At 40.7% G+C, this 23908-nt stretch overlaps 1 protein-coding gene across 16 annotated transcripts in view; it reads right to left on the bottom strand.

The window, feature by feature from the left end:
- The window catches only part of Numb (NUMB endocytic adaptor protein), a 163257-nt gene that overhangs the window by 6549 nt on the left and 132800 nt on the right, over window positions 1-23908 (bottom strand). For 14 of the 16 annotated variants that reach the window (XM_017802368.2, XM_008849782.2, XM_029554396.1 and 11 more), the window contains 4 exons: window positions 17532-17606; window positions 12251-12391; window positions 6773-6977; window positions 1625-1918 (listed from right to left, as the gene is read on the bottom strand). In XM_017802368.2, coding sequence (XP_017657857.1) covers window positions 1625-1918; window positions 6773-6977; window positions 12251-12391; window positions 17532-17606 — 715 coding nt within the window. The remainder of the gene's footprint in view (window positions 1-1624; window positions 1919-6772; window positions 6978-12250; window positions 12392-17531; window positions 17607-23908) is intronic. The other 2 variants (XM_029554402.1, XM_029554406.1) reach the window with 1 other exon arrangement.

Here is a 23908-nt window from a genome sequence, read left to right as displayed (position 1 = left end):
GGAAGATGCCTACAACTTTTTTACCTTCTAACCAGTTCCTATCAGCTATGATTCAAGTTAAGTTCTAGAGCCATTAAGTAATCTATCAGAAAAATCGAGTTAAGTTGGAGCACCAGAGGACACTCAGAGCTTTACTCTGTAATAAATTAGGATAAGGTCACTGGCTCTCATTTTCTTCAAAGTCTCTAGTACCAATATATGGACTGTAGAATTCTAAAGAGTTTTTTTGGGTTTTTTTTTTTTTGAGACAGGGTCTCCCCCTGTAGCTCCAGTTGGCCTGAAATTCACTATGTAGACCAGGCTGGCCTCAATCTCACAGGTATCTACCTGCCTCTGTCTCTCAAATGTTGGGATTAAAGGCTTGGCCACAGAAAAATTTTTTTTTTTTTTTTTTTTTTTTTTTTTTTAATTTTGTGTGTATGAGTGTATCACCTACATGTGTGTAAGTGCACTTGTGTTGTGCAATGCCCTTGGAGGTCAGAAGGCAGCGTCAGATCCCCTGGAACTTGATCTACAGATGGTTAACCATGACATGGGTACTGGGATGCGAACCCAGGTCCTCTGCAAGAGCAGTCAGTGCTCTCAACCACTGAGCCATCTCTCCAGCCTAAGAGACTGTTCTTAATATTGATTTTGGGAAGCCAGGAAGATTGCTTTTGCCAAGGAGTTTGGGATTTTAGGGATTGTTTGTCTAAAAAAAAAGCCCTAATCATGTGTATTGAAGCTTTACTCATCTGTGAAAAGAGCCTCATCTGTCCCAGAGGGAGACTGAAAAAAATGATCTGGAGTCTATTTTTAAAGGTACTGAAGGTGAAAAGATTCCCTGTGATCACCTAGCCCAACTGTTCTTTAAGCCTAGTTTCATTTGTCAAAAAACTTTCTGTACTTTCATACCACAGTCAGTGGACATGCCTACTGAGATAGAGATTCCTTACCTTCTGTTAGAGTGATAGTTTGACATGCCTCAGAGAGAGTATAATAGGGCCAGTAAAAACACTGATCATATCTAACACCAGTGCTGGGTCAGATGAGGATAGAGCTTACAGTCTGGCTCAGCTGAACAGAGGCCACACAGAAGTCTGTGTGGCAGTCTGAAAGGTGAAGAATAACTGTGAGGAAGCCCACTGGCTCTGATGAACAACAGATCTTAGATTTGTACAAGAGACCCATTTAGAGTTTCTTCCCTATGAAGCTAACCTACCACAAGGACAATGAACACATCTATTTTTTCTGTTTCATCTGAAAGTGGTGCTATTATCCTGTCAACGTTTCTAAAGCCTCTTTAATTCTCCTGGTTCACAAACAGCAAGAATAACAATGGAAATCTGGAACCCTTGATGTTTGGGTACAGGCTGGCTGGCTGAGAGGTAATTAGTACATCTACCTCAGGACAAACCATAAACCTTGTGGCTCAAGCTAGAAATTCCATTATGACTCTGTCAACTCCTTGTGGAAGAGAAATTAATTATTTACATCCCCTCTAAGGATCCCAGTTTGCTCTAATAGGAAATGACACAAGATATAACTATCAACCAGCCTCAGAGGAACAGAGGAGTGACTAGCTTAAAGGGACTTGTGTTGCCACTGGAGAAGGTGATGGTGCTTCAGGGCTAGAGTATGTTACCTGCATTTTTTATGGGGAAATCAGTCTTCCTCTGCATAGTGGAAGGCAACTCATTGATGCGCAGGGATAGTTGGCGTTTAAAGGGTGACATCTTCTGGCTAAGAGCAGGAAATCCCCGGAAGGAGCCTTGGCGAGCAAGCTGTTCAATTGGTGCATGCCGACGTGGGATGGCATGAGGATTGTTCATTTCCAGAGAGGCAGTGGCATCCAAAGTGGGAGAGGTGGGAGAGGATGGGGATTGGGCACTGCTGCCAGGAGCCACTGAGGAACCAACAACTGTCTGTTCTGTTTCAGCTCAAGAAAATTAAGAGGAAAAAAAGACCTTAGATCTTAGCAATGATCTTCAGATATATATATATATTTGGTCTTTTTGAGACAGAGTCTTCCTGCAGCCCCAGTTGGCCTGGAACTCACTATGTAGACCACACTGGCATTGATCTCAAAGATCTGCCTGCCTCTGCCTCCCGAATGCTGGGATTAAAGGCATGTGCTACCATGCCCAGCTTCAAATTTATTATTATTGTTTTTATTTTATATGTATGTGTATGAGTGCATTGCCTACATGTGTGTAAGTACACCCGTGTTGTGCAATGCCCGCAGAGGTCAGCAGAGGGTGTTGGATCCCCTGGAACTGGAGTTATGGACGTTGTTAGCTATGATGTAGGTGTTGGGAATCAAACCCTGGTCCTCTGCAAGAGTAGTCAGTGCTCTTAACAGTTGAACCATCCTTCTAGTTCTAATCTTCAAATATTTTGAGTTAACAGAGCTGAGGACTCAGAAGCCCTCTTAATTCTTTTACTCATCCATGTCCCCATGTCTCTCAAAAGAAAGGTTGGAAAATGGTTCATATCTCCTACTTTTTAGACAGGTAAAAGTTTAACAACATACTACATGGCATATTGCCTATATTTAAGACACAAATATTAGATCTTTTATTCTCATGCAGTGATTTATAAATGAAAACTGAAGAGACTTGTGGGGCATGGTGGCGCACGTCTTTAATCCCAGCACTCAGGAGGCAGAGGCAGGCGGATTTCTGAGTTCAAAGCCAGCCTGATCTACATAATGAGTTCCAGGCTGGCTAGGGCTAAAGAGAACCTGTCTCAAAAAGACCAAAACAAACAAAAAAACTGAACAGACTTAAATAACCCAGTACCAATGGCATCTTCATGAAAGGTCCTTAAAGAATGACAATTTGGGTGTTGGAGAGATGGCTCAGTTATTAAGAGCATTTGTTGTTGTTTCAGAGGACGGAAGTTTGATTCCCAGCACCCACATCAAGTGGTTTACAACCCCTCTAACTCTAGCTCCAGGGGATCTAATATCCTCTTTGGGAATCCACAGACATCTGTACTCATACATGCATACACACAGAGACACACAGACACATGTACATATAATTAAGAATAAATCTAAAGCTGGGTGTGGTGGCGCACACCTATAATCCCAGCACTTGGGAGGCAGAGGCAGGCAGATCTCTGTGAGTTCAAGGCCAGCCTAGTCTACATAGCAAGTTCCAGGCCAGCTGGGACTACAGAGAGACCCCGTCTCAAAAAGATAAAAAACAAAAAACAAAAACCACCAAAAACCAAAAAAAATAATAAATCTAAAAAACAAAGAAAGAATAACAATAAGGATGTTGGTTCATCTAGATGGTTAGATCCTATTGCTGAATATACCACATGTTCTAGGCACACAGAAATCAAGTTGGAACTGGGCTGGAAACCTCCTTTCTACTGGATAGCCCTTATGGTACTGCAAAGTGATATGTAGGCTGCAGGGGAGAGACTGTTCAGTGTTATTCAGCTTGTGAACTCTGTACTGATTGACCAGGCAATATGTGCCTGCTGGTGCAATAGTGGAAAATCTGTTACTGAGGTTAACTAACCACTTTCTGATTGGATTTCCAGCCTACTACAAAAGAGAGAATTCATGCCTGGTACAGTAAAACTAGTCAAAGCCTACAGTCCAGAGGGTATGGAGGGCTAAAATTTGCTTATACATTAGGGTTAGGGCGAGGTGAGTTTTAGGGGTTAGGGTACCAAAAATTAAATTTATTTATTTATTTTTTTGTCTTTTTGAGACAGGGTCTCCTGGTAGTCCCACCTGGCCTGGAACTCCCTATGTAGACCAGGTTGGCCTTGAACTCACAAAGATCCGCCTGTCTCTGCCTCCTTAGTGCTGGGATTAGGCATGCACCACCTTGTCTGGCAGTAACTAGGTTTATACCCATAGATTAGTGCTGCTGTTAGCTTTGGTCAGAGAAGCGTTTTTTTAAAAAATAGTGGTCAGTGGTACCAGAAGAGACTTATAACTTACCAAAGTACTGTGAGTAAAGTGACTGTTGAATGCTCAGTCACAAACGGGGCATCTGTTATTACCTCCTCCAAAGTTCAAGGAATATCACGGAAGAAATATCATAGAAAGAATGTAAGAGGGGCCGGAGAGATGGCTCAGCAGTTAATACTGGTTTTTCTTGCAGAAGACTCAGGTTTGAATCCCAGCACCCACATGGCAGCTAACAACAGTCCATAACTCCAGTCCCAGGGGATCTGACAGCCTCTTCTGACCTCTCCAGGCACTGCATGACACGGGTGCACTTACTTACACGCAGGCAATACATGCATACACGTAAAATTAAAAAAAAAAGTTTAAAAAAAGAGAATGTTAGAGCTAGAAGAGAGGGGAAAGTGGTGTGGAATGTGGACTTCATGGTATGACATAGCTGTTGCACTCCTGAACTCACAGAAGCAGTTATTATTGGCATAAGACCTACACAAGACTGGGCCCGGGCCCATCAACATCTTAACATGAAGTGGGGAGGGCTTTGTTGGATCCCACTGCTCCCGAGGATGTACAAGAAGTTAATGGTTGATAGGGGAGGGAAGAGATGTTTTCCTCATTGGTGTATCCACTGGCAAAAGTGACCATACTCCTCTGTGCTCCTGTAGGCAACCCTATAGAAACTCATTGGATCATAAAAAAAAAAAGAAAGAAAGAAAGAAAGAAAGAAAGAAAGAAAGAAAGAAAGAAAGAAAGAAAGAGAAAATAAATAGTTGAGAAAAAAGACATTAAAGTAGAAGGGGGTTAGTTTGGAAGAAGGGATCAGCAGGAGTGGGAGGGATAAGGGAGGGTGATAGGGTGTGAATAGGCTCAAAATATATCCTATGTATGAGATATAAAACCCATTATTAATTATCTATAATTAGCATATGCTAATAAAAAATTATCACCCCCAAATAAAATGATTCCTATATCCAATGTTTGTGGGGAGGGGTGGGAATGATTTTGAGAGTGACAAAGTTAGAAAGATCTAATTAACTATATGCAAATTTGATTAGGGGATCCAAATATGTCATAAACCAGTCTTTAAATCATAGACAAAATACATTTGTGGCTCATTTGAATAAAAGGATGCAAAAGGAAAGTTTCAAATTGTGTTAAATGCAATGTGCCAGTTGGTTTTTGTCAACTTGACAAACTAGAGAACCTCAACTGAGGAATCCCCTCCATCAGACTGGTCTGAGGCCATCTCTCTGGGGCATTTTGTTGATTGCTTATTGATATAGGAGGGCCAAGCTGACTGTGGGCTGTCATTCCTGGGCAGGTGGGCCTAGGCTGTAGAAGAAAGGGAGCTGAGTAAACCAGAGGAAGCAAGTCACAAACAGTGTTCTTCCATGGTCTCTGCTCCAGTTCCTGCCTTGGCTTCATTAATAATGGACAGTCACCTGTAAGCTGAAATAAACCCTTTCCTCTGCAAGCTGGTTTTAGTCAGTGTTTTTTTGTGGTGATTTGAAAAAGAATGCCTCCCATAGGCTCCAAATATTTGAGTATTTTGTCCCCAGTTGGTGGTGCTGTTTTGGGAAGTCCTAGAAGGTGTGGCCATGCTGGAGGAAGCAAGTCACTGGGGGCAGGCTTAGAGAGTTCTTAAGACTTGCCAGATTTCCAGTTGCTCCAGTTGTGAGTGCTTAGCTTCTGCTCCTACTCTAGTCACCTCTGCTGCCATGCCTCCCCACCATGATGGACTCTTGCCCCTTTGGAACCATAAGCTAAATAAACTCTTCATTTTATAAGTTTCCTTGGTCAGGTGTTTCTATCACAGCAACAGAAAGCAAATTAGAACATCTAAATATAAGACTGTTTCCACATGAGTATCAGTTGAGTCTCATTCTGATTATGGAGAATCTTTATTCCAGCCTTCACAAGAATATCCTTTCCAAGGCCGGGCATGGTGGTGCACGCCTTTGATCCCAGCTCTTGGTAAGCAGAGGCAGGTGGATATCTGTGAGTTTGAGGCCAGCCTGGTCTACATAGTGAGTTCCAGGCCAGCTGGGGCTACAGGGAGACCAAAAAAAAAAAAAAAAAAAAAAAAAAAAAAAGAATATGCTTTTGCTTTTAGGTAGTTGTGGTGGCACAAGCCTGTAATCCTAGCACTTGGGAGGTGGAGGCATGAGAATCAGGAGTACAAGGTCATCTTCTGTTACATATTGAGTTCAAGGCCAGCGTGGACCCTGTGCCAAAAAAAACCCAAACCAAACCACGTCATACCCAACCCAACTTAACAGACTATGGAGTACCTTCAATGCTTGTACAGGCCTTGTTACTATGATGCCATGTATAGCTAAAAAGCTCAGATTCTACAAAATCACACACTAAAACTAAGCGGCTATGGGAAAGAAGGGTTAACCTCTCAGAATCTATAGACTTTTGTGACTAAAGGATTCAGGATTACAGTAGTAATATAATCAGCACAATATCTTTGTTAGATCTCTGCCAGCATCATAGTCAGTGTTCCCTTTGCAACCCTAAACCCTCTTCAACTGCATTCTCACGTTCCCTGGAGAAACATGACAGAAAGAAAAAATGATTTTTAAGCCACTCTAAAAGGACTTCTGTAGAATTTTCAGCTTTGCAATTAAAGTCTTCGTATATTGTTAAGGGATGTGTATGTGTGTGTTTTGGGGGGCAGGGGGGGTGGATGCTGGAGATAGTACCAAAGCCTTGATAGGAATGCTCTACCACTGAGCTACATTCTCAGCAGCAAGGGTTCCTTCTGATTATAGAAAACTTGTCTGTGACAGCTTCAAAATATAAACCTGTTGGGAAAACCTGTATTAAATAAAGACACTGTAGAGGAACATACTGTACCTTTCTTGGCATCTTGCAACTGTTTCATGATCTCTTCTCTTTCGGCTTGTTCAGTGGTAGTTGTGACACGGAATGATCCTTCTCGTGTAAAAGTGGTCCGACTGGCATCAAAAGTAGCAGTTACTCCACATTCCTTCTCCCGTTTCTGTTTACGCTCTAAACAGGCTGCAAAAGCACAGCCTACTGCATGGCTCAGTCTTTCACCCTGTAGAGAGCAGGTTTTTCAAGCTTTCTGGGAGTTACAGTACAAACAACTACATACAAATACATATTTTTATAAAGACAAAAATGTTGCACATTCCAGCTTAAAATTACATTCCAAATTAATTTAAATAAATTATCCTAGTGCTTATGAAATATTTCAATTACATTAGTTGTTACTTGGGTATAATATGAGCATCAGCAACTTGTGCTTCTGGATACAGCCACAGGGAGCTCCTATCACTAAGGCTCTGGCTACATACTGCTTAAAAGTTCTACATCTTTATATTCAAAACTTTCAGTTGCCTGCCATCATCATTATTATTATTATTATTATTATTATTATTATTATTTTGAGACAGGGTCTCCCTGTAGCCACAGCTGGCCTGGAATTTTCTATGTAGATCAGGCTAGCCTCGAACTCACAGATTCACCTGCCTCTGTCTCCTGAGTGCTGGGATTAAAGGTATGTGGTACCACACAAGCTTTATTTTTATTATTTTTAATTATGTGTATGTATATGTCTGTATGTGGATATGTGCATGTGGGTACAGGTGCCTGTGGAGGTCAGAGACATTGGATCCCTCTAGAGCTGGAGTTACAGGAGGTTGTCAGTGACTCAATGTGGTGCCTGGAACCAAACTTGGGTCTTTTGTAAGAGCAGTATGTGGTCTTAACCACTGAGCCCTCTCTCCAGTCCTCCAGCTGCCCTTTAAAAGGGGAAGAGCAGAAATATTTGCCAGGCATTTCTAAGAAACCACTGGAGAGGCAGGGCAAATTTTAGAAGCTTAAATATATTGCTAACATATCTAGGAAAAGAAAGATATAAACCTAAAATTTCTGATAAATACAGCTCCTGATTAGAAAGGGAATCAAGCAAAGGAGAGCTGCGCTCTGTCTCCCTTTTCTCAAGTCCTTTTGATGCTTTTCCTCATCCCTTCCTATTCTTCTAGCTCTGTCACTCATTATTACACTGATTTGCTTGTGTGTAGGAAAATAATGGAGTTTTTATAAACACTATTTTATAGATACATTCAATCACCCAGAACTTAACCAATGAAATGCATTATTTTTATCAGTTATTCATATTTTAAACCATACTGTTATTGTAGAATAAAAAAGTTAGGAGTTGGAGAGATGGTTCAGTGGATAAAAGCACTTGCTGATCTTGCAGAGGATCCAGGTTCAGTTCCCTGCATCCACATGGCAGCTAATAACCATCCGTAAATCCAGATCCAAGAGGTATGATGCCTTTTCTGGTCTCTGTGGTCACCAGGCATGCATGTGGTTCATATACACACATGCAGCAAACACACACATAAAATAACTGTTGGCATCACTCATAGTAAGAAGCATTATCTGGCAATAGGGAGGCTTTTGTGGTATTCTCAAATTTTTACTATATGGGCAGCTGCTCCTACATACGGCTGTGAATAAACCAGTTTAGTGGATTTTACATGCTAGTATCAGATATCATAAGAGGAGGTAGTGTTTAAAATACTTGTTTGTAAGATTTTACATAACTGGGTCTGGAAAGATGGTTTAGTGGTTAAGAGCCCCGGACTTGGGTTCAGTTCCCAGCACCCACATGGCAGCTAACAACACCATGTTTCACAACTCTAGTTTCAGGTGATCTGACACCCTCTTCTGGCCTCTGTGGACATTGCATGACACAGGTGCACTTAGACACATGCAGGCAAAACGCTCATACACATGAAATAAAGATGCATTTAAAAATCCATTTTTTTTGTCATTTTGAGACAGCATCTCCCTGTAGCCCCAGCTGGCCTGGAACTCACTATGTAGACTAGGTTGGACTTGAACTCACAAGATCTGCCTGTTCTACCTCCCAAATGCTGGGATTAAAGGAGTATACCACTACACCAGGCTCAAAAAAATTTTTTTTTATGTAACTATAAACCTTTTGATTGCTTATGTAAAGACTGGTAGACTTATTCTAACTTCTCAGTAGTGTGATGTAAGGTTAGGGTATTAAATCATGAAAGGGGAGTAAAGTGTGTGTGTGTGTGAGAGACTTTTAGGAGCCATTTGTAGCTGAGCATAGCTCTATTACAAGGACAAAGCTTCTCCCTCTCTCTCTTTCTGTTTCCCTTCCCCTCTCCCCACCATGTTTTCTTTACATATATAGTCTTTAAGAAACTTGATACTTTTCATCATTGACTAATTGTAGCTTCACAAATACCTTATTTTGTCTGAACTTCCAAAAACCCAGAAATTAGCCAGGCATGGTGGTTCACACCTGCAATTCCAACACTTCGGAGGCGGACGCTGGAGGATCAAGAGCTCAAGACCATCCTCAGCTACATAGCGAGTCTGAGGTAAATCTAGCTATATGAGACTGTGTCTCATAACAAACCAAAAAAACCCAAAAACCCCAAAACAAAAAAGGGTGGTAGATGAATACAAAGACATTGTGTTGTCTGGATACCACAGGGAAGTTGAATATAATCCATAGCACTTGTGACAGCATGCATGAGACTCAGATCAGATTGGGATCTAGCATGGATGGGGGAGGTGGGCAGGAGGCTCCAGCTATAGCTAAGGATCTACTGGCATTTGATGGTTGCTGGGAGAGGAAGAGTCAGTTTTCTTTACTAGTGTGATACCTGATAAGTTGACTGGACTCCAAGGGATAAAGTCACAGCCAAGAACATTTGGGAAACATAGGTTAGACTCCATGGGCAAAAACAAGGCTCAATGGTTAATAGTCCTGGCTGTTCTTTCAGAAGATTCAAGTTCAGTTCCTAGCATCCACATGTCGGCTCACAAATGTCCGCAACTCCAGTTCCAGGAAATTGACACCTTCCTCTGGCCTCTGAGGGCACTGTATGACATGGGCACACTTAGATACACGCAGTCTAAACACTCATACACATTAAATTAAAAAAATTTTTTTAAAAAGACAAATGATAATAGGGGACATGAAGTGGAAGAGTAGTAAGTGGGGGTGGAGCAGGCAAGAGAGTCTGAATATTATCAAAATACATTGCATGAAATTCTCCAATCAATAAAAATATTTTTAAAAAGAAAAACAAAAATCACCTCAAAAATTATATACTCAATGCTAGGTGAAGAAGAGGCAGAGGCAGGTGGACCTCTGTGAGTTCAAGGCCAGCCTGGTCTACATAGTGAGTTCCAGGCCAGCTGGTGCTACAGGGAGACCCTGTCTCAAAAAGACCAAAAAAAAAAAATTTTTTTTTTTCTTTTTATGTGTATGTGTGTGCACTGGTGTGAAGTTATGTGCACCATGTGTGGTGCCAGAAGAGGGTACTGGATCCCCTGGAACTGGAGTTACAGAGGGTTGTGAACCATCTCTCTAGCACCAGGATTTTCAATTATTTACATGAAAGATGAAATTATTTCCTTTATCTCCCCTCTCTCTCCAGGGTCTCCTTATGTAGTCTAGGCTGGACTTGACCTCAGTTGTCCTGCCTTTGACTCTCAGTGCTAGGATTACACTATACTGGACTTTTTTTCTTGGCTGGCAGACCAAGACCAGCAGACCAGACTGGCCTTCACTTTCAGTGATCCTCCTGCCTCTGTTTTTAAGTGTCAGGATTATAGGTATGTGCCACCACACTCCACTATTCTGGCTTTAATTTTTTTTTCCAGCCCCCTTAATTAATATCTATTTTTTTTTTTTTTTTGTATTTTTGAGACAGGGTCTCCCTGTAGTCCCAGCTGTCCTGGAACTCACTAGGTAGATCAGGCTGGCCTTGAACTCACAGAGCTCAGCCTGCCTCTGCCTCCCAAGTGCTGGGATTAAAGGCATGCGCCACCATGCCTGGCTTATTATTATTATTTTTAAAACTGTATTTATTATTTTTATTTTATGTGTATGTGTGTATTGCCTACATGTAGGTTAAGTGCACCTGTGTCATGCAATGCCTGGGGAGATCAGAAGAGGCTGTCAGATCCCCTGGGACTGGAGTTATGGATAGTTGTTAGCTGCCATGTGGGTGCTGGGATTTGAACCCAGGTCTTTTGCAAGAACAACCAGTGTTCTTAACCTCTGAGCCATCTTTCCAGCCCCTATTATTTTTATTATTTATTTATTTAGGGACAGGGTCTCACTATGTAGCCTTGGCTGTTCTGGAACTTGCTGTGGAGATCAGGCTGGCCTTGAACCCACAGAGATCTGCCTGTCTTTGCCTCCTGAGTGCTGGTATTAAAGGTGTGTGCCACCATGCCTGGCATTATTTTTTCAACACAAGATTTTATGGCTTGGCTTACTGGGCATAGTGTTGCCTAGCACTTGGGTGGCAAATGAGAAGTTCAAGGCCAGTCTGGGCTACATAAAACTCTGTCTCAAATAACAAAATGAAACATACACAAATGTATGTATAAGGTCCTGGGTTTTTACCTCTAACACTACAAAACAGCAAGAAAGAAAAATAAATATACTTCCAGCCAGGTGTGGTGCCTCAATGCCTATAATCTCAGCACTTAGGGGGCTGAGGTAGAAGGACTGTAGCAAGTTTGGGGTCAGCCTGGGTTACAGAGTGAAGAAATCTTGTCTCAAAATAAAAATAAATAGATAAATAAAAGGTCAACATGAATCATTTTCTATTACTGCTCAATCTTTTAATTAAAGTATTTTCCAATTCAGCTATTTCATTTGTAGCAGCCACCTTGAATAAGTTTATAAATATCTTTCATGCCTGAATCTTCTACCTAGATGTGTTAGCAAACAAACATACTTCAGAATTCTGAGAACAGGTGGATGTGGTGGTACATGCCTGTAGTCCCAGTTGCTTGGCAGGCTGAGGCAGGAGGATCTTGAGTTCAGGGAACCACAGACCCTAGTCTCAAAAAAAAAAAAAAAAGTGCAAATACTTTCATAATTAAAAGCTCCAACTGAAGTTTATCGATTACTATTACCTTTTTTCTCCTCCTCTTCTCCCCTCCCTGTCCTTCTTCCCCTTTCCTCCCTCTTTTCTTTCTCTTGTGGTGCCAGGGACTGAACTCAAAGTTTCTACCAATGAGCTACATCACAAGCTGACCAGGGTAGTTTTAATTCTCCTTTAACCACTCTGGATCTCAGACACAGGCTTTGTGACTTGCCACTCACAGGTTTGGAGCAAGAGTGAAAATTACTTGAATAAAGGGAAGAAAATCTTACATAAAATGGCACATGTACAAGTAGCCTTCATACCATGTGCTTATTAAAAATGTAGAGGAAACTGCTTGGCTCTGACTAGCTGGAAGGAGCTCAGCTGAGAACCCTCATGATGGAATATACCATGTTGGACTTACCGTGTCCTTGACAGCCATGAAGCAGTGACAAATCCAGCGCCGAGTGGTGCCATCACGACATATGTAAGAGAAGGCTCTATCAAAGTTCCTATCTGGGGCACAGAAAGAAACTTTCTCTATTGTCTGGTCAACTATGAGGTCCTAGAAAACAGGAAGCACAAAGCAAGAAAGGCCTTAGGAGGTATTCAGTCTTCTCAGAATAAACAGGACATTCATTTCACATTATAGAATCCCCACATAAGCTGAACCTAGACCATGGAATAGCTACATCTGTATCTAGTAGTTTGGCTCAGGAAACATTACCTTGCTCAGAAGGCTCCCTCACTTTACCTCCATCTTCTAAAACATGTATCAGTTGGTTCTAGTTCTAGATCTCTTTCATGGAAATTCCATGTTTAATCTGATAATAAATTAAATCAATATATTTAATATAGCAAAAACACGATAGTAATATTCGTAACACCTTTGTAACACATATTATGACAGTAATATATCCTATTCCATACTCTACCTTCTTCAACTAACTATATATCCCCATCCAGTAGATTTATAAGTTCAAGTGCTATATTTTTCAGGCATAGAGTTTCCATTTTCTTCTTTTTCATAATTTCTCTGCTGAAAATTTTCTAGCTGTTCATGCAATATTAGTATCTTTTCCTTTACATCACTGGGTATAACTGTAGTGCCTGCTTTGTAATTCATGTCTGCTAATTCCAACACCTAGATTATCTTGAGGTTGTATCTCTATTTTCTCTGTGAAGAAGAATCACACTTTTCTGTTTCTTTGTATGTTCAATTATTTTTCACTGCAAATATTGTATGTAGAGAGCCAGGACTCCATGACTTAGAAGTGTTGCTTTTGGTTTTAGTAGGTAGTTGATCTAAACTCAAAAGGATAACGCTTACCTTTTGAACCCCAGGTCAAATTACAGTTTTTATATCTTTAGCTGGGCTATCAGGAGTCTGCCTTACTCCTGGTTACAGGATGAGAGACTGGAGTGGGACTCACACACAGACTTGGGGCGGAGTCCTCCTCTTTGGCTCTCTTACTGCCAGAAATTCTCCTTTTATTTTCCAGTGACTATTACCTCAAACTCTATCTTCTGATCTTTGTAGACCAGAAAATAGAGTTTTTATTAGCATTTTGGCTTATACCCTATAGTACAGATTTGGGTCTGTCTTCAGGGTAGTGAAATGACAACCACCCATTGCCATTTTCTTCTTCCAAGTGTCCAAATTTCCCTCCAGAATCTGCCTGCTTCAGTGCCTTCAAATAACTGAATTGTTTGGGTCAGAATTCACAGCTTCTTGCTGGAGGGTCACCCCAAATAGGAGCTGCATGCAATCACTGCTAGAAGTGAAATACTGACGACACTTAAAAATATTTAAATTCTTGGGGCTGGAGAGAGAGCGCAGCAGTTAAGAACACTGACTGTTCTTGCAGAAGACCAGGGTTCGAATCCCAGCACCCAAATGGCAGCTAACAACTGTCCGTAACTCCAGTTCCAGGGGATCTGACAGTCTCTTCTGTCCTCCGAGGGCACAAATAAAAATAATAAATAAAATATTTTAAAAAATATTTAAATTCTTTTTTCTTCATGGCACTGAAGATACTTTTAAAAAACAATTTTTTTTTTCTTCAGGTCAGTGAGATGGCTCAGTGGGTAAGGATGCTTGGTGCCAATCAAGACTGACCCACCTTGGTGGAAGGAGATTTTTTTTGTCTTTTTGGTTTTTCTTTTGGTTTGTTTGATTTTTTTTTTTTTTTTGTCTTTTTGACACAGGGTCTCCCTGTAGTCCCAGCTGACCTGGAACTCACTATGTAGACCAGGCTGGCCTTGAACTCACAGAAATCTTGTCTGCCTCTGCCTCCTGAGTGCTAAGCTGGGAATAAAAGCATTCACCACCACGCCCGGCTGTTTTTCTCCTTTTTAGTAATACAAATTTCAGCATGGTGCTATATGCTTTTCTAGTAGTTGGAGGCTGAGGCAGGAGCCAGCCTGTGCTACATAATGAGATCTTGTCTCAAAACAAACAAACAAACAAACAAACAAACAGGCCATGTGTGGCAGTGCATGCCTATAACCCCTGCACCAGGTAGAGGTAGAAGGACTGCTGCAAATTCAAGGTCAATCCAGTCTACACAGCAAGTTCCATGCTGGCTTGGGCTATATAATGAGATCCTAGTGTGGGTGCACACACCCAAAACAAAACCAAAACCAAAAAACCACCACCCCCTAAAAAAAGGGCTAGGTATGATGGTACACGCCTGGCTAGGGCTACACAGTAAGACCCTGTCTCAAAACAAAGTATTTTCTACCACTATAATTCAATTAATTTATCTGTTTCTCTAAGAAACTACTCAAAAGCTATCAGGTTTTTAAGTAGAATGCCACCAGAACCAAGGTAGACATCGGGAGTGGGGCAGGAACACAATCAGTCTGACACAGTTTCTTGCTCAAAGTTTAGAGACCTCAAATTCTGACTTTTAGACTATGGTAAATTTGCGTATTACCTTGTCACAAACACTAATTCCAACACTGTATTGGTCCTTGTTTATAGGTAAAATATAAAGGTTGGGAAGTAGATCCATTGGTGACAAGTTACCAATTTAATCTGGGCTCAGTGGTTCACACCTCTAATCCCAACACTTGGAAAGATGGGGTAGAATTCAAATTCAGTTTGGGCTGCTGCACAGTGAATTCCAGATCTCTCTATATACCCCAGGCTGGGCTCTATAGAGATTTTGCCTCCAACCCACCCACCAATTGCTAGTATCAGTCAATGAATGTGGAAAGAAAATTCATAAAAATTCATAAGTGCTCCCAGGGCAACATCAATTTCCAACTACAGTGAAAAACAAATACATAACCCATAAGTACAACAAATTTCCCTGGTACTGTAATCTCAGCACTTGGGAGACTGAAGCAGAGGAATTGGTAGACTGAGGACACTCTAGGGCTATATACTAAGCCCCTTTTCCAAAAGTAAATTTCATTCAAAACACAAATCAAAATAATACAAATTCTTTGTTTGTTTGTTTGTTTGTTTGTTTTTGGTCTCCCTGTAGCCCCAGCTGGCCTGGAACTCACTATGTAGACCAGGCTGGTCTTAAACTCAGAGATCCACCTACCTCTGCCTCCCCAATTAAAGAGTGGGCCATCATAACCAGCCAATGATACAAATTCTTAAAAATGATCAAAATCCATGGGCATGGTGGTGCACACCTTTAATCCCAGCACCTGGGAGGCAGATGCAGGCAGAGCTTTGTGATTTCATGGCCAGCCTAGTCTACATAGCAAATTTCAGGCCAGCTGGGGCTATGACTCAAAAAGACCAAATAAAATAAAATAAAATAATTACTGTTTTCAACAGTAATGTTCCAAACTTAAGTCTATTTCTTCTCTTTAACTTAAAAAGTCAAAGATCTAGCTAGGTGTGGTGGTGCATGCCTTTAATCTCAGCACTCAGGAGGCAGAGGCAGGTGGATCTTTGTGAGTTCCAGGCCAACCTGGTCTACATAGAGAGTTCCAGGCCAGCTGGGGATACAGAGAGAGCCTGTCTCAAAAAGACAAAACAAAACCAACCAACCAAAAGAAAAACCAACAATAACAAATATACAGCTATATTAAATCACTTAAAATTTATCTGATAAGGGGCTGGAGAAATGGGTCAGTGGTTAAGTGTACTTGCTGGTCTTATAGAAGACCTGGGTTCAGTTCTAGCATTCACATGGTGACTCACAACCATCCATAACTCTAGTTCCAGGGGATCTGAAGCTCTTTTCTGACTTCTGTGGATATTGCACATATTTGGTACACTTACACATATGTAGGCAAAACACTCATACACATAAAAGAATTAAAAAAAAAAATCTGCCAGGCTGAACATGGTGGCACAGGCCTTTAATCCCAGCACTCAGGAAGCAGAGGGAGGAGGAGCTCTGTGCATCCCAGGCGAGCCAGGGATATATAAGGAGATGCTCTAAAAAACAAACAAACAAAAAAACCTAAAACCACAAACCAAACCAAAACCTCCCAAAACCCAGATATATTGTCCATCAAAACTGTTCTTTACCTGACCAACTGTATCTACTTCCAAATTTAGGTTAGTTAATTCATTTAGGAATTTCTTTTTAAAATTTTTATTATTTTTATTTTATTCTACGTGTATGAGTGTATTGCCTGCATGTAAGTGCACCTGTGTTGTGCAATGCCTGCAGAGGTCAGAACAGGGCATCGGATCCCCTGGAACTAGAGTTACAGCCAGTTGTTCACCACCATGTGGGTGCTGGAAATTGAATTGGGATCCTCTTGCAAGAGCAGCCAGTGCTCTTAACCACTGAATCATCTCTCCAGCCCTGATTTCTTATTTTCTAAGACATTTTCTTAAGAAACAAGGGAAAATTTCAGATGTATTCTGTCATTTAAAAATTACAGTAGGAGGCTGGAAAGATGACTCAGCAGTTAAGAACACTGGTTGTTCTTGCAGAAGAACCGGGTTCAAATCCCAGCACCCACATGGCAGCAAACAACTGTCCGTAACTCCAGTCCCAGGGGACCCAACAGCCTCTTCTGACCTCCGCGGGCATTGCACGACACAGGCGCACTTACCTACATGCAGGCAATACACACATACACATAATATAAATAAATAAATAATTGCCGGGCGTGGTGGCACACGCCTGCCTTTAATTCCAGCACTTGAGAGGCAGAGGCAGGCAGATCTTTGTGAGTTCGAGGCCAGCCTGATCTACATAGTGAGTTCCAGGACAGCTGGGGCTACAAGGAGACCCTGTCTCAAAAAAAGACAAAAAAAAAAAAAAACAACCCCCCCCCCAAAAATATCACCTTGTATATTTGTAGATCTGAACAAAATTTTAAACGTATATAAACAAAAATAGAACTCATACCTTAACATTAAGTGTTAATGCTTGGTAAATTAAACATACTATGTCATGTAGAACAAAATGTTGAGAGAATTTTTCATAAAGTAAATGAGTAACTAAATTAAGTTTCCTGGACACTAAAATAGTCTCTCTGGAAAAAATGTTAAAAATTGCTTCTCTTTGGAATAATAAAAAAATTTTTTTAAAAAAAGAATAAATAAAAAACATTATGTTTAAAAAGAAAAAAAATAGTCTCTCAAGAGACTGTACTTTGGACATGGTAGAAGGATATTACAAAGTGACTATAACAGTTCAATGGCATTATATTTGATCATCAGGAATAAATAAAAAAAATCCTATGAGCAATCACATTTTAGCTCATAGAACTCTTACCTTGGTTTTTTCATCCACAACTCTGAGTCCATCTGCTGATACCCACAGGACTGCTTTCACTGCTTTCTTTCCAGTCTTAAAAAAAGGGGGGGGGAGACACACACACACACACACATATATATATAAAATGTTAAAAAGAAAAGAACTCATCTTCCACAGAAAACAATGACTTCTGCCTTCTAAAAGCCACAAGTACAGATTAAATCCAAGTTCAGGAGGGATCCCGAAAGCCAGATACTCAAACCAAACTGCAGAACATTCAGGAAAAAACAAGCCAAAGCCATTATTTTAAAAACACAATGCAAAACTATAATATAAATTAGGTAAAGGAGAAGGGAAAAATAGAATTAAAACCAAGGTATCACATTCCATAAAGGGAAAGAATTTCTATATTCTTTACTCATTTGAGGAAAAACAACCAAGAAAACTAAGAGTCAGATAAATATTAAATACATAAGGAGTTACACCACAAGTAACTTCTATGGATATATTCGGAGTAGAGAGTTTCAGATAAGTCTGAATCAGTATGCAGACCACCCCACTACCCTCTGACACCTAAGGCGTGTAGCAAGACTCTTGGTCATCTGAAATTTTCTTGTTAAAAATGGCAAGAAACTTTCATTATTCTATAAACAATCCTTTCTTTAAAAACCACTATTTAGCCAGGTGTGGTGGCGCACGCCTTTAATCCCAGCATTCGGGAGGCAGAGTCAGGCAGATCTCTGTGTTCAAGGCCAGCCTGGTCTATATAGTGAGTTCCAGGACAGCTGGGGCTAGAGGGAGACCCTGTCTCAAAAAGGCCAAAAAAAAAAAAAAAAAACAAAGAAAAACAAACAACCCCCCCCAACTATTTATCCCCTCAAGATTAACCTTGATCTGATACAGTTTTTTATTTGTTTTGTTTTGTTTGAAACAGGATCTCCCTGTACTCCCAGCTGGCCTGGAACTCACTATGTAGACCAGGCTGGCTCAGTCTCACAGAGATTTGACTGCCTCTGCCTCCCGAGTGCTGGGATTAAAGAAATATACCACCATGCCCAGCTGGTTTAGTTTTAATTTGACATTAAATGCATGGAACATTTTGAGGGCATAGGAAAATTTAAAAACTATTGAGAAAGTAAGTTTTAAATTTAAATTTTTTAACTGGCTAAAAGACTTTTCTTTTTGGGGGGCAAACAAGAATCACATGAGACTAAGTCAACAATTTATTTCCTCTGTGATGGAACACAACAGTAATTTAATGTCTTTTCTTGACTGCTCTATGGATATAAGCAAAATAAAACAAAAACAGCAAAGGTTGAGAATGGGTATCAGACTATCTTAAAAAGTATAGAGCAAAAGGAGTCTGGTGCTAAGTTTGGAGCCGAGCCTCTAGAAGGAACAAAGAAGAGTAACAAAGCTGCCTACTATTCTCCATTCCATGTGCCAAGCCAGGAATCCTGACTATAGAGGCATGCTCTTCTCTAAATGAGCTGTGAGGATTCACTCCAGGCTCATGACCTCTACTACCACCATACCGGATGAGTACCTGTAACTTGTTAGTGCAAATACACAAAGATCTCACAGATCACTGAAGGGTGATTTTCCAATGACAACAATAAAAATACAGTAGTAAGTGCTAGAGTTGAACAGAAAACAAGGTAGTATGATGCAGAAAGGAGACCCCATCAAATCTCTGTGGGACTGGGGAAGGCTATAACAAGAAGTTAGAACTGGGTTCTGAAATAATTTTTCTCGATGTCTTATGACACGGTTAGGGAGGCACAGAAATGGTGGTGGACATACCAGGCAGAAGAAAACAGAAGTCTAAGACATGGAGGCAAACAGTATGAAATTCTGGGGTCCCTTAAAATATTTCAATATGGCTTGAAAGTAGGATGGGTGAGGAGCAAGGAAGAAAAGTAGGAGGAAAGGCCTAGTCATTGGAGGGCCTTATATGCCTGTGAAAGCACTGGGTCTTAATTCTAAAAGCAATTGAAAGCTACTCAAAGAATCAAACACAATGAAACAGATTTACCATTTATTTTACTTATTTATTTATTTATTATTTATTTATTCACTCACTCATTTATTTATTGATTGATTGATTGAATGGAGGGGAATAAGTGTGCCAAGGCACATGTGTGGAGTCAGAAGACAACTTCTGAGAATTAGTTCTCTCCTACATTGTGAGCCCTGGATATTTGAACTCAGGTCATCAGGCTTGGCAGCAAGTATCTTTTACCTGCTGAGCCATCTCACTGGTGTTAGATTTGCACTTTTAAAGAGATTTTACTCTTGCTGGGTGTGGTGGCACACGCCTTTGATCCCAGCACTTAGGAGGCAGAGGCAGGCTGGTCTACATAGTGAGTTCCAGGACAGGTGGGGCTATGGGGAGACCCTGTCTCAAAAAGACCAAAAAAATTATTACATTTATAGTCCCTAGATTTGCATTTTAAAAACATCACTCTGTAGCAGTGACTGAAGGGTCAGAGTGAGATGGAAGCAAGATGACCACAAGATTCCAGGTGTGGGAAATCAGGGTTGAGCTCCCCTAAGATAGGTAATGAAGTTTTTAAATAGTATAAGGGAGGGGCCGGGTTCCTGGATTGGACCACTGAGTAGAAAGGGCACCCCCAACTAAGATACAGAAGAGATACAAAAGAATTTGAGAGGATGAGGTAGAGATTTCAAGCAGTGTGAGATGCCTGTGCATCAGCCAGGTGGAATTCAGTAGATAAAGTAGGTAAGTGGATATTTAGGTCTGAAGCTCAAAAGAAAACTAAGAATTCTAGATTAGGAGACGTTAAGGCTAGTAGATGAGACAAAGACACTAGAGAACGCCAATAATTAGAGTTAGAGGAAATGAGCAACTCCTTCAAACACCAGAACAGGAATATAGTCAGTGGGACAGAAGAGTGGGGAATAAGTAGCATCCAAATCACAGTAGAGTAATAGAAGTTATGATGGAAAATTTTATACATCAGAATGGCACTGCTACAGTCACCTAGTTGTTTGGTCAAAAAGTAGGCTAAATGTTCCTGTGGCTAGGCATGGTGAGACACATCTGTAATCCCAGCACCCAGGGGGCTAAAGCAGGAGGATCATCATGTATACAAGCCAGCCTGGACTATATAAATTTGAGACCAGACTAATTTACAAGGAAGATCTTGAAATAACAGCAAAAATGGCTGTGAAGATATATGATTAACATTTACAATTAACTGATTTTAGGTAAAGGAGATTAGCTTTTCTTACATGGACAGGTCCAGTCCAATCAGTTGAGAAAAATTTCAATGTGAGTTTGTAACATAGGAATCTTACCTTGAGTTCCTATCCTGCCTTACAAATTTCAGACTTGCCATACTCACAAATATGAGCTGAGTCCCAAAATAATCTCTCTCACATTTGCATGTAAGTGCACAAAAGCACATGTATACCCACACTTACCTGTGGGTCCTACTTCTCTGGGGGACCTGATTGAGGGAGAAGTAGAAATTACACTACAACAGGCTGAGAGTAAATAAATGGCAAGATGAGTCTATAAATACTAACAGTCTCTTTAAAAAGATTTTCTATAGGGTTGGATGTGGTGATTTGTGCTTTAATCCTAGCATTAAAGAGGCTAAGGCAGGTAGATCATAAATTGAAGGCTACTCTGGGATATACAGCAAGACTATGCTAAGTAAACAAATAGACAAAGCCTTTCCGTAAAAAGGAAGAGAGCTATAGGGCAACAGAGGCAGGCAGAGGATCAAAGGACATCTTTAAGATTGTAATAATGGCACTGATTGCTCTTACAGAGGACCTGGGTTCGATTCCCAGCACCTACATTGTAGCTAACAACCATCCATAACTTCAGTTCCAGGGGATTCAATACCCTTTTCTGACCTCCATGGGTATTACATGGCACAGGTGTACTTAAATACATGCAGTACATAAAATGACAATGAAATAAAATTTTAAAAGACTGTAATAAACTAGCATGTTATTGTAGAAACACAACAGGCTTTGGTTCAGACAAGAACAAGTATGAACTGAGTGCTACTCTTCCTAAGCTAAGCAAGTGATACAGCCCCTCTGAGCTCCCATTTCTTTATGTGCAACACGCAGATCTGTTAAAAGGACTAGGGATTATACACAGTACCCTGAGTTTTAAAAAGGTAACATGAAGCTGGGTGTGATAGTGCATGCCTTTAATCCCCAGCACTTGGGAGGCAGAGGTAGGTGGATCTCTCTGAGTTCAAGGCCAGCCTGGTCTACAGAGCAAGTTCCAGGCCAGCTGGGGCTTCAGGGAGACCTTGTCTCAAAAATACTAAAAAAAATAAAAGATGGCTCAGCAGGTAAAAGAGCTTTTTGCTGCATGAGCCCTACAACCTGAGTTTGATCCTTGGAGTCCATGCTGGAAGTAGTCTTGACTCCTGATTCCTGAGCTGTCTTCTGACCACACATGGGCTGTGATATGTGTGCACCTTTACTTACAAACCATACACACACACTAAATAGAAAATTTTTTTTTGGTCTTTTTGAGACAGGGTCTCCCTGTAGCCCCAGCTATCCTGGAACTCACTGTGTAGACCAAGCTGGCCTTGAACTCACAGAGATCTGCCTGCCTCTGCCTCTCAAGTGCTGGGATTAAAGGCATGTGTCACCACACCTGACACTTTTTTTTGTTTTTTGAGTTGTGGTTTCAAATTCATTAGGTGAGTTCTTTTGTTTATATGGTCAAATAAATTTTGCATTGAGATTATTGACAAACTTTTAAAAAAGTTTCCTAATGGCAAAATTTTTAGTTATTTTTGTTCTTTAAATAACAGAATCTCACTATGTAGCTTAGGCTGGCCTTGAACTGGAGGACCTTCTATCTCTGCCTCCCTGGTGCTGGAATTATAGGTAGGCATGACCACTACTCCCACCCAGCTCAGTAAAGCTTCTTGTAAGAGTTACTTTCAATAACAGGGCTGGAGAGATGGCTCAACAGTTAAGAGGTTAAGAGCACTGACTGCTCTTGCAGAGGACCCGGGTTCAATTCCCAGCACCCACATGGTGGCTATGAACTGTCCTTAACTCCAGTTCCAGGGGCATCCAAAGCCCTCTTCTGATCTCCGCAGCACTGCAAGACACGGGTGCACTTACATACATGCAGATTCAATGAAAATAATAATGAATCATTGTTTATATACTGAATTGGAAAAGTCAATGGAAAGATGGAGAATAAAGGTCCAAGAAAAAGAGAAAGGTAATTTAGAGAACAAGGTCCTCTAAAAGGCATGATGTCCCCTTGCCTTTGAAATGGAGGGATGGAGTGAGATAAAGACAGATATATAAAGGAAGAGTGGCAAGATGGGAACAAATGTCTTCTAAACTAGACAACACTTTACAAAGAGCATTGAGTATTGCTTTTGTAAAATTTGTTAGGATGTGCCAGGTGTGGTGATGCATGCCTTTTACCCTAGCACTCAGAGGCAGGTGGAGCTCTGTAAGTTCCAGGCCAGCCTGGTCTACATAGTAAGTTCCAGGCCAGCTGGGGCTACAGGGAGACCCTGTCTCAAAAAAAAAAAAAGACCAAAGGAAAATAATTATTAGGATGTCTAGGCTTTATTTCAGTTATAATCATTCAAATGTTTGAACAAATACAAAAAATTTATAAAATAAAATTTGATAAAGTTTATATTTTTTGGGTTTCCCCATTTAGATATATGAGAAGGCATGAAACAGGGCAAATATAATCCTTATTGATACATTATTATAATATAAAAATTTTTCTTTCAGAAAAAACTGTATATTTGTGAGGCAGATGAGATTATCAGATTTACTCTGCTGGGGTAGGGAGGAAAAGAGACAGAGTAAAACAGTAAAGACACAGCAGTATAGTATAGCAACTAAGAACTGGTTCTTGTATAGGTCTGAATTCTGGTTCTGCAATTTACCAGTATGGCCAAGAGCAAGTTACTTCCAGATATTTTAGTTTCTCCACCTGTATAAAGATGTTAATAATCTCATATAACTCATAAGATTGTGAAGATTAAACAAATTAATGTATGTAAAAGATCCATAACTAGGCTGGACCTTTTGAAAAGAAAATTTAGAGGGCACTATTTGTTAGTAGGGTTCCAAACAGCAGCAGCTTCCCCCACTCCCCAACAGGGACCTACAGACTTTGGAGCCCAAAAAAGGGAACTTAGCTGATAAGAACCTTGACCTTTGAAGTCAAGGGAAACAAACTCTGCTGAGAAGCAGCCTGCCTTTCCTCTGACCTCCAAAGATAGGATAAGCAGATTCTACCTGATAACCAGAGATTTTAGAAGCTGTTTTTCTCTTATCTTAAGAGGGAAAAAGTAAACACTTCCAGACCCTAATCCTACCTGCTTTTCCTGCTTCCCCCTCCCTGATTTCGA

Source organism: Nannospalax galili, unplaced genomic scaffold (genome assembly GCF_000622305.1).
Source record: "Nannospalax galili isolate Female #2095 unplaced genomic scaffold, S.galili_v1.0 scaffold24, whole genome shotgun sequence".
Lineage (NCBI taxonomy): Eukaryota > Metazoa > Chordata > Mammalia > Rodentia > Spalacidae > Nannospalax > Nannospalax galili.
This window is presented reverse-complemented; position numbering and strand designations above follow the sequence as displayed.